Source organism: Adiantum capillus-veneris, chromosome 25 (genome assembly GCF_014529385.1).
Source record: "Adiantum capillus-veneris isolate H3 chromosome 25, ASM1452938v2, whole genome shotgun sequence".
NCBI classification, from domain to species: Eukaryota; Viridiplantae; Streptophyta; class Polypodiopsida; order Polypodiales; family Pteridaceae; genus Adiantum; species Adiantum capillus-veneris.
This window is the reverse complement of record NC_140955.1, coordinates 134,594,885-134,613,062: the sequence shown is the minus strand read 5'-3', so window position 1 is coordinate 134,613,062 and position 18,178 is coordinate 134,594,885. Positions and strand designations below refer to the sequence as shown.

The following is an 18,178-nucleotide window of genomic DNA, read 5'->3' as shown; positions in this document are numbered from 1 at the left end:
CACCTAGCATCAACCATAGACACTTGGGGAAATAGGGGGATGACCTGGGTAACACCTGAGGGGGATGAAATTCCTATACCCTTAAATATGCTACAAGCAATGCATATGGCTTCCGACAAGACTCATCCTAAGGTAACAAAGAAAACATACAAGTGGGTCCCTAAAGCTTCCTTAGCGACCATAGCTAGTGCTAAAAAACAGAAGCCTTGTGAGAAACGTACCACTCGCTCCAAGAAAAGTAAGAAAATGTTGCGATGGATCCCTAAACGACTATTGGAAGCCCAAGGCTACTATCAAGGAAATGATCAAATCTGGGTGCCAAAACGTAGATTGTTCTCTTACCTATCACCTGACCCAAGTGAGCCCAATCCCGTAGCTCCAAAACGAATCAATGATCGTGGAAAGAAAAAAATCACAGAATGCTACACACCCGCTCCCGAGCTAGTTTGGGTACCAAAGAAAGAACGATTTGTTCCACCTAGCTCAGGAAGGGGGGAGTCCCATGAAGATTCTAGCTCCTCATGTAATGCATCCATAGAGGTAAAAGCTTCTACACAGCCTCCGTCTATAGTAGTGGACCTCCATGAAGCTACAAAAGAATCCACACCTCCCAGTGTTCAAGAATCACCTGATGAACCACTTCAAGTTCGATCCTGGGAGAGTACCTTACCACCCTTGCAACTTGACGAGGCACCTAGGGTAATAGAAAACTACTGGCAAAAATACTCACCTATTACCAACTGGAACAATTGGTTTCAAAGGGTGACAAGCTCAATTCAAACGGTATGATCTACCCAAGGAAGGGGGGAGTGTTTGTGGACATCCATCATTCACTTGCTTCCCTCTCAACCTTTTTCCCTGACCTCTCAATCACCAATCTTAGGGAATGTACATATAAAGCTTTATACTCAAAAAAAAAAAAAAAAGAGCAAGAGCAATTAGCAAACGAGTATGCACAATAAAAGTCAAAACATTGACTCAGACCTCCACATGTCACATCTGGTACAGTGAAACAGAAACCTATGCCATAAAACACCTTTGATCCTCATCACTTGAGTGATGGAGGGTAGGTAAGATTAGTACGATAGAGTGTTTCTGTTTTAGAGTTGAGTGATTAGCAAAGATCTCTTTTCCCACTGATGTGCCTCCTAGAGGTATTGTTTGTGTTTCATAGTGTGTACAGGAGCGTGTTGCTATTGATAGGATTTGGACCTTCATGGAACCTTTCTCTAGTTCACACTTCAAATCAAGCGCGACCATCGACACAAACAGGTGTTTCTTGTCCATTAGCATTGCCCTTATCTTTTTGCATCCATGTTGTCTGCTTTGATTGTGATTGGTAGCATAATATTCAGCGCATTTGCTTAGTATCAAACATTTAATTCAATGTAATGTTTTGTCATAATCACTTGTCTAGGTGTAAAAACCCAAGCAGTCCGACTAAGCTAGTTTGACCAAGCTAGGTATTAGAGATCTTCTCTTAATACCATGGGGAATGCCTTCCTAATAAGCAATGGTTACATAGGTTCTTAATCCGATTTAGGCAGCATTGTATGAAATGTACTAGGGCTTTCTAGTGGGCTTAACCCTAGTGACCTTTAGTTTAAGTATTATAAAGGGAGTTTACTAATGTGATGAGCCTGGGGAGGATAACAGTGTTATATGACCCCCCAAAGTTACAAAATTAAAATGTTGAAAATGAACAAACAAAAAATCAAAGTGCCACAATGTAAAATCTTACGCTGGAAGAGAAATCTCAGCTTGATTTGGTACTTCACTCACATGTATAGCCTATGGTACTAGAGCCCTAGAGGTTCCCAGTGTGGGCGCTTTTCCTTGAAAAGCAAAAAACCCAAGGCATACAAAATAAGCACACACATCATAATTGAACCACTGTGAAGACTTGGGGGGGTCAAAGAAAAAGTAATCAGTCAGGCGATGATTTCATGAGAAATTCCTTTTATGGTAGCTTAACTACAAAGTCTTCTAGATATAGCCTCTAGTCAGCCCTCGAACATGAATACTTGGCTCTCGCGATTAAACAACTTAATTGACCACAGAAAATTAAGAAGCTTACCCATGGTATTAATATTCGATCTCTAGTGCCTTTCGACCGTCAAATTAGCGACCCCATACTTGTTTAATTTTCTACCTTTACATCTGTTTATGCATTTGATTACATTGCAATTTAATGTTCATTGCTAACAAATTGTTTGAAATTCTTTTACCAATCAATTTGTCTACCTAAACTGCATATGCTTTTTAAGAGAATGCCATTACTGTGCCAATGTTGTTTGATTTTGCAGTGACTAAAGAAGGCTAAGGACATTCATCTCAAATGCTCTTCCACCTCGACGAACCAGCTTCAACTCAATAGCTTCCGAGGACGGAATCTACATCAGGAAGGGGGGCATGTTAACCCTCACGGCACACTGACACCCTATGATCTATAAACGTTGTATTATTTAGAGTCAGGTACCGGGCTTGTCGGTCCAATAGGAAAAGGGTAGGAGTGATCGCCGATGAGAGGCGCACTCTAACTGGGACATTCAAGGGATTAGTTGGCTAAACATGGGCGCCCAAGTGTGAATGGGGTGAGCTCCTATAAAAGCCAGCTAAACCTAATTTTTACTCATTCTCTCATTTGTGCAATAGAAGAGTGCTCTTGCTCCATCTCCATCTTCTTCTTCTTCTTCACCTCCTTGTGTGTGTGTGTGAGAGAGAGAGAGAAAGAGGGAGAGTGTGTGTGCGATCGAGCATTGCGAAGGCACAACGGCGGCGAGGCGGTTGAGCGCGGCACGACTGCAGCTTCTTCTTCATCGCGGCGAGGAATCCACCACGAAAGCGAGCGTAGAGTGGTGAGCGACACACCCTTTGCTCTCTTGAGCTTGCTAGTTTAGGCTTGTTGTGTGCTTGGATCCTTTTGTGGCTCGCACGCGGTGTATCGGCAAGTCCCTTGCTTCGACAGTGCGGCAAGGAGCGCACATTTGTCAAGAAATCTCTGGAGATTGTGAAAATGTTTTTTTGTGGCCTCGGATTCCAAGTGTAATATAGAGAAGTCAAGGCTGATCTCCCTGTCAAAAGACGGCTCCTTTAACCCTTCTGATTGGACAAGGGAGATTGTCTCAAAAGGGAATATGTTCAAGCACTTGCGAGCTCCCTTCGAGGTGGATGTAACTCACAAACAAAGATTTCATTGGGTCCTTGAAACAATCTTTAAAAAAATGAGAAGGTATAAGTACACTCTTCCCCATTCCAGAGTCGGATTAAAGCAATTAATTCATTTATGCTCCCCTGTATTGCCTTCACCAGCTCACTTCTCAAAATGGCTAAGTGTCACTGGAAAGAATTCTTAAAACTAGTAAAAAGGTTTTTATGGAAAAACAACACAAAAACCTCCAGACCATGGCATGGGCCAAGTGGGAGTCAGTCGCTCGACTAGTGGCCCAAGGAGGTCTTGCAATTCTTAACCAAGTTGCCCATGCTGAGGTCCAGTGCGCCAAATTTATGGTCTCTTTGGCTAAACAAGACCAAGCTTGGGCTATCATGACCAAGGATATGTTAGAGGTAGCTAAATTTGGTTTGAAATGTGGTGAGTGGAAAGGAGTAGAGCTTCACAAAAAACTCTCAGGCTCGGCATAACCTTAGTCCTGGGAGGCATCTCAGGGGAGCTAGTAAGGAAGTGCAAACAAGCAGGTGGGGTTTTGGAGCGGGGTGAAGAAACAGGGTACTTCAAGAACTCCATCTTGCCGCACTGGTCCCCCTGGATTTCTAAACTTTTAGGACCACCACAAAGCCCCTATTGGATAGAAACTTCTAGGAAAGTGAATAATAAGGGTCTAAATCGGCTTATTCACTTCTGGGACAATAACCATAAGAGCTAGAAAACCATCGACTTTCTGGCGACCCGATATCAACTAAATGGCTATGAGACGTTGTTAGTCAACAGAAAAGAGCTTGAAAATGTTGTATTGCCAATCTAAGAATCTCGGTTTAAGTGGAATGCCTGGAGATGGCCCGGAAGTAGTCTTTTCTAGAAACTCCATTCTAAAGGCATATACCATGCATTAATACACGAGAATAATTGGTTTATCCCCCTCAACAAAATATGGAAGAGACAATGGCCAAAAGAACAGTGGGAGGAAGTCATGAAGAAAATCAGGAAGCCAAAGTGGTCGCAGTTTATGAAGATATTTTTTTGGAAGGTGATGTGAGGTGCTCTATCAACAGGCGTAAAGATCCAGGATAGAGGAATTGGGTCCTATTGATGATTGGGGTGTAGGATAGCTAGTGAAGATCTAGCCCACCTATTCATGGAATTCCAGGCACTTATAGACATGGCAAGGAAAATTTGCAAGTGGGTCTAAAGGACATGGCAGATCAAGTTCTACAAGACTGATTTGTTCCTTGGTGGCAAGAAGTTGGGTAGTCCTACTCATCTTAACTACACTCAGACTATCAGGTACCTCTTTTCCACCATATATGGCACGTGACGAACCGTCATGTGTTTGAAGAAGATCTTGATGTGGAAAGCTTCTCAGAGATTATACAAGAAAGCAGAGCGATGATCTATACGCTTGAAAACAAGCAAGACTTAAGAGACTGGTCTAGGGATACCCATGTCGTGTTGTCAATCCAGGATAAGTAAAATCCTAGAACTATAGTTCACCTACTTTGTTAAGGCGGTTATGATTAGCCTCGGTGAGAGACAATAGACATCTAGATTCTAATCTTTAGTACCTCAAGGCTCGGCCTGAGCTTGAGGTTGTTTTGTAATTTTATGCTATAATCAATCGTCAATTCGCTCACAAATTGTGAGTTTTGCACAAAAAAGGGGGCTTAGAAGCAAGTTTGAGCCCTTCGGAGAGAGCCAAGGTCTGTATCACAAAATTGAGAGATTAGTTGTAGAGAGATAGTTAGTTAGAATATATGATCTTTTGTCTTAATCTTTTCTATCTAGAAAATGTCTAGTTCTAGGGGAGGCCTTTTATGTGTGGGGTGATCTTTTACGTATTGTAGGATGTTTTCCATTATTTTTCCATGTTTCTCAAGGTCATGGATAACCCTCATACAAGCCGTCTGTTTAAAGGTAGTATGTTCTTAAGTACATTTGGGTAAATCTGCAACCTAAAACCGACAAATCCGAAAGACTACAATAGCCGTGAGCAAGAACCCAGTCTATCGTCAAAGAAAGACCACCTAACACATGTCAATCTAATCAGGAATTATAGACAGTGGGTCGATCAAAGCATATAGACCAAAAATAATCTAAAGCTAGCATCCCAATCCACCCAACTACCTAAGAGGGCTTCGTGTTTAGTAGGTGTGTGTTTTTGTGTTAAACTTAATACATATACACAAAAGAATATAAAATTCAAAATACAACTGGCTTTAAATAACTAGACAATGATTTGCACAAAAATGACTCCGTATTAGATTCACTTTTGTAAGAATTAGGCATCATTCCAATGATTCTATTCAAAAATAATAGGGCTATGGAGGTCATCTAGGTTAAAGTTAGTAGGTATCTTCACAGTCAGATAGTAGCTAAGCTAAACCACTTTAAGTAAAGGTAACATTCTCACATGCATCCATATAAACATGACAACAAATTCATTAGCCATGAATACGTATTACAGGCGTCAAAGGACCTATCAATTGTTCTCCTTGTCCTACTTAAGTTTTTTAAAGTAAAACTAGTATCCAAAATGTTTTATTCTATATAGATTTAGAGTGCCTCAAAATGTAATACATCAGAAGGCCATCACCCCTTCTAATGCAAGTGGCAATGCTTGTCTTTATTGTGAAAGAGCATTAAGTTTTATTTGTTGTCTACAAAGTATGAACTATTCTTAACTAATTTTCCTTAATTAAAGTTTAAAACCACATTCTCTAAGTAGCATTAAGTAATAGAGCATTAAGTTTTATTTGTTGTCTACAAAGTATGAACTATTCTTAAGTAATTATCCTTAACTCAAGTTTAAAACCATGTTCTCTAAGTAGCATCCTCATGATCTTTATAATCCTTTTCCAAAAGTAACCATTTATTTAGACCGAGGAGCCCAATCTATCTAGGTTTATTTATGCTTTCAAAGTTGATTTATGAAACTATTTTTTGTAACTACTACCATTCGAAGACATTTCAATGTTCGTTTGTATTTTGAGCCATCACCTGGAAGCCAAAACATCAGTGAAAAGCTTACAGTAAATCAATCAAAGTTTTAATGAACCTAATTGGACACTTAACCATTCAAAGTATTTAATGTCATGGAATTGATATTTTATTATTTATTGCAGCTGATATGTAGAAAAGGCTAAGGGTTATCCGGAAAAAAAATGAAAGGATATTATATTTAATGTATAATTTAGTATTCAAGTGCTCTTTTATGAGCTTTGGTATGATCGGTCGCCAATTTGTAATCACTTTGACCATTCAAGAAATCTATAAATCAAATACGTGCAAGATCAAAATGGTCACTCTTGTACGGAGGTAGATTGCACCCAGTGTCTGTGTATTCTTCTCTCCTCTCTTCTCTTCTCTCTCGTTGTGCCAGTGTAGAATTCCGCTCTAGGAGGTGCACCTACACATGTTCTCTTCCTCTCTCTCGCACGCTGTCTCTCTCTGTTCACGTACATCGTTGATTATGTGTTATGCGAGTCGTCCGGTATGCAGATTTGTTCATTTATGCTTAGCAGTATGTTGTTTTGGGTATTTTTCTGAGCAGCCATGCATCCGTCTATAGCAATGATTTCAGAGCACAAGGATTTCCCTCCATTTTCATGGGCGCCTATAAAGTAACCCTAAAATTCAAAAAAAAACAAAAATCTCTAAATCTCACTTTTCACTCCCCAAAAGCTCCCCTAGCCAAATACATGGTGAAAAGTCTATTTTCTTTCACCAAAATTTGCATTTCTCAGCCATTACCCTCCATTCTACCTCCTCTCTCTCCCTCCCTCCCTCCCTCTCTCTCTCTCTCTCTCTCTCTCTCTCTCTCTCTCTCTCTCTCTCTCTCTCTCTCTCTCTCTCTCTCTCTCTCCACCCACTCTAAGCTTTCCATGGCTACAACAGATGTGGAAGCTTTCATAGCTGCAACACATATGGAAGCTTTACATAGATGCTCACGATCTAAACTCTCTCTCTCTCTCTCTCTCTCTCTCTCTCTCTCTCTCTCTCTCTCTCTCTCTCTCTCTCTCTCTCTCTCTCTCTCTCTCTCTCTCTCTCTCTCTCTCTCTCTCTCTCTCTCTCTACGTGCTTTCCCATTTTCATCTACACCTCCACTGTCCTCTCTCCCAAGATCTCCATGCTGCAGCACTTGTGGAGAATTTACCAAGCACCTCTTTTACCTTTTCTTCGACCACTTCATAGCCCATCATCTACAAGCTAACCATGGCTATGGTTGCAGCACATATGGAATCTTTCCATAGCTTCTCACAATTTAAACTCTCTCTCTCTCTCTCTCTCTCTCTCTCTACGTGCTTTTCCATTTTCATCTACACCTCCATTTTCCTCTCTCCCCAAGACCTCCATGGTTGCAGCACTTGTGAAGACTTTACCAAGCACCTCTTCTACCCTTTCTTCTACCGCTTCATAGCCCATCATCTACAAGCTATCCATGGATATGCTGCAGCATTGGGGTAAACTTCTCTAACCCTCTTTTACCCTTTTAGGTACACCTGCTTAGCTCATCATCTCCAAGCTTCCCATGGAAGGAGCACCTACAAAAACTCTATCAACCACCTCTTGTCTCCTTGCATGGCTACAATATTGCACTCCAAGGTTCTCCATTGAAGGTTTAATCCTCTGTACCTCCCTCTCTCCAAAAAAATTTACTTCTTCCTCCATCTCTAGCTCATTCAAAACCACCATCAAACCCTATTATTGTAGCCCCTTCCTCTCTGTAGCAATGTCAAACTCTACTACTCATAGAAAGCCAAAAGATGAGGTAAAAAGGGTTGTCTTGTACAACACCAGATATTCTAATGGGGAGTGGATGCCTCAAGTGTTCCGCAAAGGCGTTGGGTCTTCATGCATCTTGTAACCACTGGGACTCATTGTGTTCGAGATTGTGACAACTTGGATCAACATTGGAAAGGAAGGCTGCTTGGGTTCAAAGATCATATGGTGGTTGTTATTCAACATGTGTATTCAATGCCTAATATGCATTTGGGGCACACTTATCCAAGAATTTCTCCACCTAACTGTAAGTTGTTTTTCTTTGTTGTTGCAATAAACATATGCATTGAGTTGACCTATGTGTTCAAGTATGCTAGTATGTTTGTTTTGGGCCATTTGATGTCTATGTAGATATATTTCCATCAAATTTGGTGAGCAACAACAATTAAGAAGTCTCTCTGGAATTTTTCAAGATTTTCATGCTGACATTGGTGCCATGATGCTTCCCAGTGTCCAACCATCAATGCTACTTCAAAGCAAAATATTCTTCTACACACACACAATAGTGCCCACCTCTGAGCATTGTTATGGTAAGATTAGCGAAATTGGCATGCGATCACTTCTTAGCATGGAGTGGCTGCAGCCTGATGTTTGTCATCCATCTTATCCATAAAGGAGAAGATGTTTTTTGACATTCTTTCCTTGTTGAATTTTGAGAAGGCTTTTAGGTTTGTAGGTCTAAGTCGATCTTGTCTCATGCATGTTTTTGTGCATTTATTTACGGCCCTGCCATTCAATGTCACGCCCACTATATTTATATGCAAGAATATGTCTTTTGAAGCATTACAACCCTTGTTAGGAGAGAGTTGGGGATTTATAGAGGGTATGCATCAAGGAGATAGATATTGATGCAAGCTAGGGACTCCAGGTATTGGGATACAATACTTAAAAGTTTGCACAACTTTGTATATACGCTTCCACCTAGAGTTGTGGATGTGTAAGATAAGGAAATGGATACCTTACAAAGCCTTGAAGGAAATCTTGTGACATTTGACATTCATATTACAATATCAAATGATGTCTCTAAAACTGTGCAAGTTAGTGATCGCACAAGCTAGGGGCTTTGGATACAATACTTAAAAGTTTGCACAACTTTGTATATACGCTTCCACTACGAGCGGTGGATGTGTAAAGTTAGGAAATGGATACCTCTACAAATCCTTGAAGGTAATCTTGTGACATTTGACATTCATATGACAATGCCAAATTGCACAACAGGCCAACGTCATGGAGGAGGAGTTCTTGGCAGCCCAAGCCAAGCTTGTGGAAAATCAACAACCTCTTCATGTTGATTCACTTGACTCTGATGCCCCAAACATTGTTGATGAGAGGATATCGTCCCTCAACCTTTACCTCACACCAACTATGGACGACGATGACAGGCAACATGCAGTAACTGTCTTCCTTGTGTAATTGGCCATCCCAATGTATTTTCCTAGCACGAACGTTTGTAGGATCTTTTGGACATGGAGGTGTGGGAAGCTCGCAAGGCAAGAGAGAGTAATGTTTTTGGCCCACAAGCAGCACTTGCAAATTACATCGGCAAACTACCCATGGGCAACATCTGCATTATGCACAAGGACTTCTCCCTTGATGAACATTTTTCTTTGTGGGTCTTGAAGGCTGTCAACAAGCTCTTGTGCTTGTCTACTATACCTCAGACTATGCAAGTAGTTCTTCTTGTAAACAAATCCCTTCCAATGGCCACTTTTGGCATAGGTTTTTGTGGCAAGGTCTTAGCCCATGTAGCTATCAATCAAGCCTTAGGAGTGGAAGACCCACAAGCCATAGCGGCCTCAATCCTAACTTCCATTTTACCTAATGCTGAAGCAAGACGCAAGGAAGTTCCACATTGCCTCCTAACAAAAAACCTGTAATGAGCCCCTTTTGTAATTTTATATATCAATATAATATTAGTTCCACGTGTACTTTCCTATCTTGACTTACAATCTGGTGTAAATACATGGATTTTAGTGAAATTTAATGTTCTCGTTCTGAATGGTCAAGTTTATTGTGAGTTTTATTAGTTTCCTTGAATCTTTATTTGGTATAGAGACATGGTGTTCATTAGATCAACTCAAAACCTATGATTGTGCAAATACTTTGTGGGTCAATCTCTATCTACTGTGACGATGTCGAGGGTCCCAACTTGCTAGACGGAGGGGTCAGTGTATAGGTAAGTAATTGTCACAGAATGTGTCATTAGCTTTCAAATGGTATTCTTAATGCCAATGTTGTGTTGGATCTGTCCCAAACATTGCAAAAAAACCCCTATCCACAAGGCACCAATTTTGGGCAAAACAAGTGCACTTGTTTTGCCCAAAATTGATGTCTTGTGGATAGGGGTTTCTAACAGTGTTTAGACCAAAACAAGCATATCTGGTGCCTTCCAAATTTCAATCAAAGGATTTTTTTTTTCTCTCAGTCTTCCACAGGTACAAAAGGCTGGGAAGCCACTAGTAGCAAAAAACCTATCAATGATTACTTTGTTCGGTCTTATTTGCCAGTTGAAATACAAACATGTTATCTGCTTTGGCTCTGGTGTTGTAGAAGGCCCCTGTCCACAAGGCACCACGTTTGGGCTAGATGGGGCTCTCGTTTGGCCCAAACTTGCTGCCTTGTGGACATGGGCCTTCTGCAGCAAAGTTGGGCCAGACGGGAGCCCCGTCTGGCCCAAACTTGCTGCCTTGTGAATAAGGCCTTCTGCACCACCAGACCCAAAACAGACAACATGTTTGTATTTCAATTGGCAAATAAGACCCAATAAAGTAATCACTGATAGTTTTTTTGCTACTAGTGGCTTCCCAACCATTTGTACCTGTGGAAAACTGAGAGAAAACCAGAATTCCTTTGATTGACATTTGAAAGGCACCAGATATGCTTGTTTTGGCCCAAACACTATTAGAAACCCCTCTCCATAAGACATCAATTTTGGCCAAAATAGATATTATGTGTGCATCTCAACAAATAACACTTGAAGCCTGTTGTGAAGGTTTTGTAGCACTAGCCAACAAAATACTCATCCACAACCCCCCCCCCCCCCTTCTCGTCTCCTCCTCCGTGTTCAATGGCATGGTGTACAAGAACCACCCGACAATGTACAATAGACCTATAAAAAATTATTGAACACAAATTACAAAGAGCTTAAATGGCATAAGAAGCGACACATTCCAAAATGAATAAGCATCATTTCATTTCCAAATTTGAAGTCATTACATATCCATTGCAAAAAAGGTGTTGTTGTACATATTACTAGCTACAAGTTTGCTCGTATCTAACCGGCCAGTGCCAAATATTTTTGCATTATAGTTACATGATTGGCATGGATGGCACACAAGTTGGTATCCTCAAATAAACCCACCAAGTATGCCTCTACGGCTTCTTGAGTCCTTCTAAGCTGATGGGCTGCATGCGTAACTCAGTGTTGTAGCTTTGCACAATCTCCCCATATGTCCGTACAAAGGGAGCCCTTCCGATGAGAAGTTCCACACACTTTTAATAATGTTGAATATCAGCAAAGGCTCTGCTAAAACGGCATACTCTGCAAGGTTGCCTATGTAGTGCCGCTTGCTCGTCTTGCTGTAAATCTTTGTTTTGTGGCAGCGCTTGGAGGGTGGGACTACATCCTCTAGGAAAAAAATTTCGTTGTTAGACTCGTATTCTTGAGGTCTTAACAATGAAAATATGACACTCATTCTCTCTACATTCATTGCTTCACAATTTGGCATGTGTCAAGCTTGAACACAAACACCAACTTAGTTCCAAACACTGCAAGAGAAGAAAGGAAAAAAGTCAAGGTCATACAACGACAATGAAAGTGAAACGTCACATGATTCTTTCCTCACAATTAGAAGGTAGTGCATAAAAGACAACCATTGCTTGTTGAAGCCTCTTCAAATGGACAAAATATTATTTGACATAGAGTAAGGAAACCTCTTGTCAATATTATCAGCACGATTCCTTGCATTGGTAGCTTTCTTAGCACTTTGTGGAGATTGTATAGAGATAGATGAGGGCGTTGTCTCCTGGATGTGCAAACATTGACCTAGGCGTGAGAAAACATCTTCATTGGAGACCCCTCTAGCAAGTTTCACCTTGCATGGCCCCTCTAGGAATACATTCTCAGTAACTCCTCAGTCCCTAGAAGCGTTCTTGAAAAGGCCATGTAGCGCAGTGTAACCCTTTGTACTAATTCCAACTTCATCACATTCCTTCTGTGAATCAACATCACTCACGAGATTAAAAATTTACGCATTACCTCTTTGGTTACAGAAAAATAGATTTGTTTTCCTTTTGGTATGTGCAGGAGTGCTATGACATCTGACTTGTTAATAAGGAAACTAGTAATCAAATGAATGGGATCCTCTTGGCTTTGTCTACCACATGTCTCTTGGATGAAATTCATGAAACAAGAATAAAAAACAAAACAATCACCACAGGAGCGACTTCATACATGTAGGAAATGTGATAGGGTATTCCAAAATGCACCTTGTAGCTATAACTCTTCTCATCCAAGCACCACTTTTGGGAGCAAGGGTCTCTATAGATGAGAAGATCCTCTTATGCTCCCTTGCACCTAAAGGTGTCGCTTTCAAACTCAATGTGGTACCCTCAAGCTTTGCAATCTTACCATCCTTCTCTTCTACATGTTGCTAAAGGGTTTGTGCTTCTTTCTCCACGTGAATGATTCTCTGTTGCAGACTAAAATTGTTATGAATGATAACTTGGTGTTGATGCATCCACCATTGCACACTATGAGCTCTGATAGTGGACAACCACTTGCAGTAGCTAAGCAGACCTGGCTCCCCTATACCTACATATTGCAAGAAGGTAGAGAGACTATTAAATGTTGGATACACATTAACCAAAGGGTCATTGGGGTAGAGGCAACCATCCACCCAAAGGTCCTCATCTGTGTGACCCTGCACTGCGGCATTGTTGTGTTGTATGTAGTCATAATGCTTGGAGGGTGTAAGCTCTTTTGATAATCAAAGATGTACGGGTTTTGTTTTTGACCGTGGGATCGTGCTCTGGATGGGAGATTTGTATTGTCATTTGTATCCATATCAGGGAGAGATGGGGTTGTATAGAATAGAATGAAGGAGGTAGAGAGGGGCCAAGGTAGAGATTATGGGCTGTATATTATGGTTGCAAAAACCATTGTTGACAATCTCTTGCAGTATCCAAGAAGATTGTGCTCCCCTCTATCTACATATTGTAAGAATGAAGCAAGCCTATTTAATGTTGGATACACATTGATGGCTGGATCATTAGGGTAGAGGAAACCATGCACCCAAAGGTCCCACATTGGTGTGACTTACACCAAGGCGTTGTTGTGCAATTTGCAAGTAATGACGCTTTGAGGGTGCAAAGACCTTTGGCAGCCAAACATGTAGAGAAACCATTTTCGAACTTGACGATCTTGCTGTGGATGGGAGGTTTGTAATGTCGCCTAGCTCCATGGAAAGGGGAATAAAGCTGGCATCAAGCAAGAGTGGAGAATTGCAACAGAGCCACTGAGGAGAGAGGTGAGTTATGGAGTGAAGAGCTATGGGATGGAGAGCTGCAGAAGAGCTAAAGAGTGGAGAGGAGAGCTATGGAGTGGAGATATTTAGAATGGAGAATTGTAGGAGAGCTATGGAGTGGAGAGCTATGGGATGGAGAGCTGCAGGAGAGCTATGGAGTGGAGAAGAGGGCTATCGAGTAGAGAGTTGTAGGAGAGCTACAGAGTGGAGAGGCGAGCTATGGAGTGGAGACCTTTGGGATGGAGAGTTGTAGCAGAGCTATGGAATGGAGAGCTGCAGGAGAGTTATGGAGTGGAGAAGAGGGCTATGGAGTGGAGAGCTATGGGGGAGAGATGCAACAAAGCTATGGAGTGGACCTGTAACAAGGAGAGGGAAGGAGGAAGAGTGTATGCTGAAAGATAGGAGAGAGAAGAGAGAGAAGGAGGAGTGAGAGAGGGAAGGAGGAAGAGTGTGTACTGAAAAGTAGGAGAGAGAAGAGAGAGGGAGAGGAGTGAGAGAGAGGAGAGTGATTTTGGAGGGAAATATAAAAAGGTGAAAAGTTTGATATTTAGCAGGTCTAGCACTGAGATTTTGAGAGAGAAGAATGATTTTTGGATTTACATATAGGTTGGGGAGAAGTTTTAAGTAAAAGTGAGGTGTTTTTGAATTTTTTGAAAAAAGTGCTTTTTTGGGCTGAGGCTATGGACGCGCTTGATGATGTGACAAAATAAAGGGTGGAGGGTAGTTATTGTCATAAGGACCACCACTCTTTTGGGTAGAGAGAGAATGTACCTATCCTCCCTCCCTAGACTCTATTTCAACCTACAAAAAGGCTATGACCACCTTTAAAAAATCATATGAGAATACCCTCATTCAATGGCCTTGTCTCCTAAAGCACACACATTTTTAGTCCTAATCCCTTAAAATTAGGGATCCTTACAAGGCCCTTTTGGGGTTCATATTTTCCCTAATGTAGTGGAAAAATTAAAATCACTAATAAAACATTGTGTTTACGAGGAGCGACTTGATAATGGAAGGCATTCAAAGCTTGCCATGTGCATCGGTTGATAATATGTGAGCAACCTAAATCCCATTGGAGTTGCTATAGTAGCACCTCATAATCATCTCTTAATCAACACAGCCTCATGGCAATGCAATCATGGCGAGCTAGGCAAATCAACGTCATCAAGCCATCAAACAATGATTGCAATAGGTCTATAGCAAAGTTCTCTTGTAAGGCAATGGAAATAAACCTTTAAGTAATAGTGAATATTATAAATGAAGGTAATATATATATAATATTACGAAGGCTCAGTACTACAAGGAGCTCCATTGCCACAAGCTTGAACAACAGCGAGACCAAATGAGGTGGACAGAGCCATTCTCAATAGAAGGGAGATAACTATGTGACAACACCCCACTGCTAGCATGAGCAACGTCAATGACGACAACAATAGGTGTGGTGTTGTGGTGATGTTGGCTACAAGCAACGGTAGAAGCCACATCCGGCAAAACAAGTGTAGGCCACGCTTATGAGCGGTCAGAAATCCACCACCCTGCCCCTGCATCGTATCTCTCTCACTCTCTCTCTCTCTCTCAAACTCCCTCACTTCACCCACATATGGTATGTTCCTCTCTCGACCACTACTTTCTGTCTATAATCTGCATGTATTCTCTCTCTCTCTCTCTCTCTCTCTCTCTCTCTCTCTCTCTCTCTCTCTCTCTCTCTCTCTCTCTCTCTCTCTCTCTCTCTCTCTCTCTCTCTCTCTCTCTCTCTCTCTCTCTCTCTCTATCCGCACACTCACACATCTGCAGTTTTGCCAACTAACAGCACACACACATGTCATGGCGCAGTTTCTCACCCACCAACGTACTATTTTTTTAGCAGCCAGAAACTCATTGATCCACCTCTCTCTCAGCCAGTTACTACCACAAATTGCGTATGCATCTCTTTTTCTCTACCCTATGTTAGATACACATTCATACACTCCAGCAGCCCCTGAATGACATGCAAAGTTGGTTAGCCCCTGCGTCGTTTTTTCTACACAATTATAGATATCCAACCGCTACAGGGACCATCCAGTAAAACTCTCTCTCTCTCTCTCTCTCTCTCTCTCTCTCTCTCTCTCTCTCTCTCTCTCTCTCTCTCTCTCTCTCTCTCTCTCTCTCTCTCTCTCTCTCTCGGCCATCTTCTCTCTCTCAGGGGGGCACTCAAGAAAGCCTATGCAATGAGTAGGCTGAAACGTGCTCTCCAGAAACAAGCTCATGACCTGTATAACTCCCAATCCCAAGCCACACAACCTCTTTGCATAGAGAGCACTAATACATTCATTAATCCCCGGAGTTTCCAGCAAACCTCTTTCACTATAGTGTTTCTGCAGTCTCCAATAGTTATCTATTGTGCAAGGATGTAGGGCAAGCAAGTTCATCATTGGAGGCACATAGAATATCCACATACTCATGCAGCAATGCTTTAATAAAACATCCACATCACTCAAAATTCAATCCCCTGAGTCCTGAACAGTTTCTCAAGTTTGGCAATCTGCACACTGGGCAATCCCAAAGATCCAGCACAGATAGACATCTTGATGCTTGCAGAGCAGTTATGAACTCCTCAGCAATTTGTTTGCCAGTGAGTCATACTGAAGCAACTCACATTCTGGGACAATCTTGCCACATCGCTGCTGACAATTCGGCAAGATGCACCCATGTGGTCACCCATTTTCTACATGAAACCTTCAAGCGATTGAAGTAAAGAGTGAAAGTTTTTGGTAGGCCGATCAAAGAAGAGGTACTACATTTCCAAGGGTATTACTACGAATGGGCCCATTCCTTTGCTAACTCAATCCTGTTGTGCAAGCCCTAAAGGATGAAGGCAGTATAGTCGATGGTGTTGCGGCCATGCGAACATCCAAGCTCCGCAATGGCAAGGTGTGGAGGTCTGCCATCAGCAACAGGTACGGTTGAAGATGCATTTATATTTGGTATGTGATCAATGTCATGATGAGCAAGTTGAAGGGAATGGATAATTGGAGGGTATTGGAAAAAACGATCCAAGGCCTGGGAGAGATGGGGCTGTGTGTAGACGCAGAAGATGAAATTCTGAGGGGATGAGGAATTGGTGGACAGTTGTCCTCACCTCTTCCACCTTGCATACACCAAATGCGTGTTCCTGCTACTATCTCATTTTCATCCACCATTCTCATTTCATCTTTCTCTTTCTCTCTTCCCCCTCCGAGTATGACTACCTACTGAAGTGGACATCGACAAAGCTCTTCAGTGACCAATGCAATACTTTCTCGAAAAATGCCCGATGTCGGGCATCGATGTGCGCTGACAATGATCATGATTATTTTTATCTGACAATTATAGGCTTTTAGTCTTTCACTATACTTAATTTTATTTTAATACCCTACTTAATTTTATTTTAATACCCAGGCATGGGATTAAATCCATAAGGATTGTATTAGTTTGGTCTTATAGGCTTTTTGAAGACGGTTAATATACATTTCATTTCTCTCTCTCTTTCCCCCCCTCAATTTTACAACAAAACACCCTCCCACTCACACCATGCGGCTATTAGTGGGTTGCGGTGAAGTCTAGGCTGCCACAATCTTGTGTGACTATTGGTCATTGCAACACTTCTTCATCCGAGTCAGACGCAAGCGACACTATCTAGTGGATTGTTGTTGTTGTTGTTGTTGTTGTTGTTGTTGTTGTTGTTGTTGTTGTTGTTGTTGTTGTTGTTGTTGTTGTTGTTGTTGTTGTTGTTGTTGTTGTTGTGTCTCTAATGTATTTTTGTGAGGATCCGTTTCTTCTTAGGCGCTTGTGATATCCCTGGCAGTTTGTCTGAAATATGCAGTGGACCTCCATTTGGCTTCAATTATAGAAATTCCTCAGGTTCTCGCTTCCAAGAAGCTCATAGATATGGTGGTAGTTCAAGAAAGTTTATTCACATTTAAACACACTTTTAGACATGACTAACGATCGTTATGGGAAATCTCCATACTTCGTCAATGAGTCTTCAATCTTACTGACTTAAATAGTTTAACTACCTCTATCAAAACATGATTGATGTGAGAATCTATTCCACAATTTAGCAACCTCATCATTCATATCCATAAATTTTGGTAACTCCTTCAAATTATGGTAAGTTTTCAAATTCTATTTGACCAAATACCCAAGCATTCTTGCTATACAACACCCCTACTATAAACTTGGGTTGTAACCACTTTTTGCAACTTGTATGATGATGACACTACATGGTCTTTCTGTGATTTATTTCATCAACTGACATTATAAAAATACATAATCTCATATGTAGGGCTTAAAATTTTTGCAATTATAAAATTATGAAGATTTCTTGATTTTGTCCTCTTCAAACGGCTCATCGTTATATTTTACTAGTTGCTAATAGCATATCACTGGTCAACACCTTTACCTTTATTCAGTTTAGCACAATTTTATTTTATTTTTGGTAATATAAGTCTCTGTCTTGATTGACCTTATTCAAATGATTTTTATCATGATCCTCATTTGTTTTTGCTACATTTCTCTAACTCGTTTAAGGATTCACAAACACCTATGTAGACCATAATGCGAGGCAGTCAGATAAGTCATCTCCTTACTTTATTTTGCAAACTCGTTTTAAAAGCTTCAGTGATAATATACTAGCCATGTTCTCTCAGATTTCCAATACCTACCTTCCTAGCTAATCAAT

At 41.2% G+C, this 18,178-nt stretch overlaps 1 protein-coding gene across 1 annotated transcript; it reads left to right on the top strand.

The window, feature by feature from the left end:
• Window positions 1-4,120: 4,120 nt before the first annotated feature.
• Window positions 4,121-15,690, top strand: LOC147425690 (uncharacterized). Its single transcript, XM_086500100.1, has 6 exons — window positions 4,121-4,215; window positions 6,919-7,035; window positions 7,131-7,249; window positions 7,426-7,471; window positions 15,130-15,272; window positions 15,542-15,690. The coding sequence occupies exons 1-6, from the start codon at window positions 4,121-4,123 to the stop codon at window positions 15,688-15,690; spliced, it is 669 nt and encodes a 222-aa protein (XP_086356226.1).
• The last annotated feature ends 2,488 nt before the right edge of the window (window positions 15,691-18,178 follow it).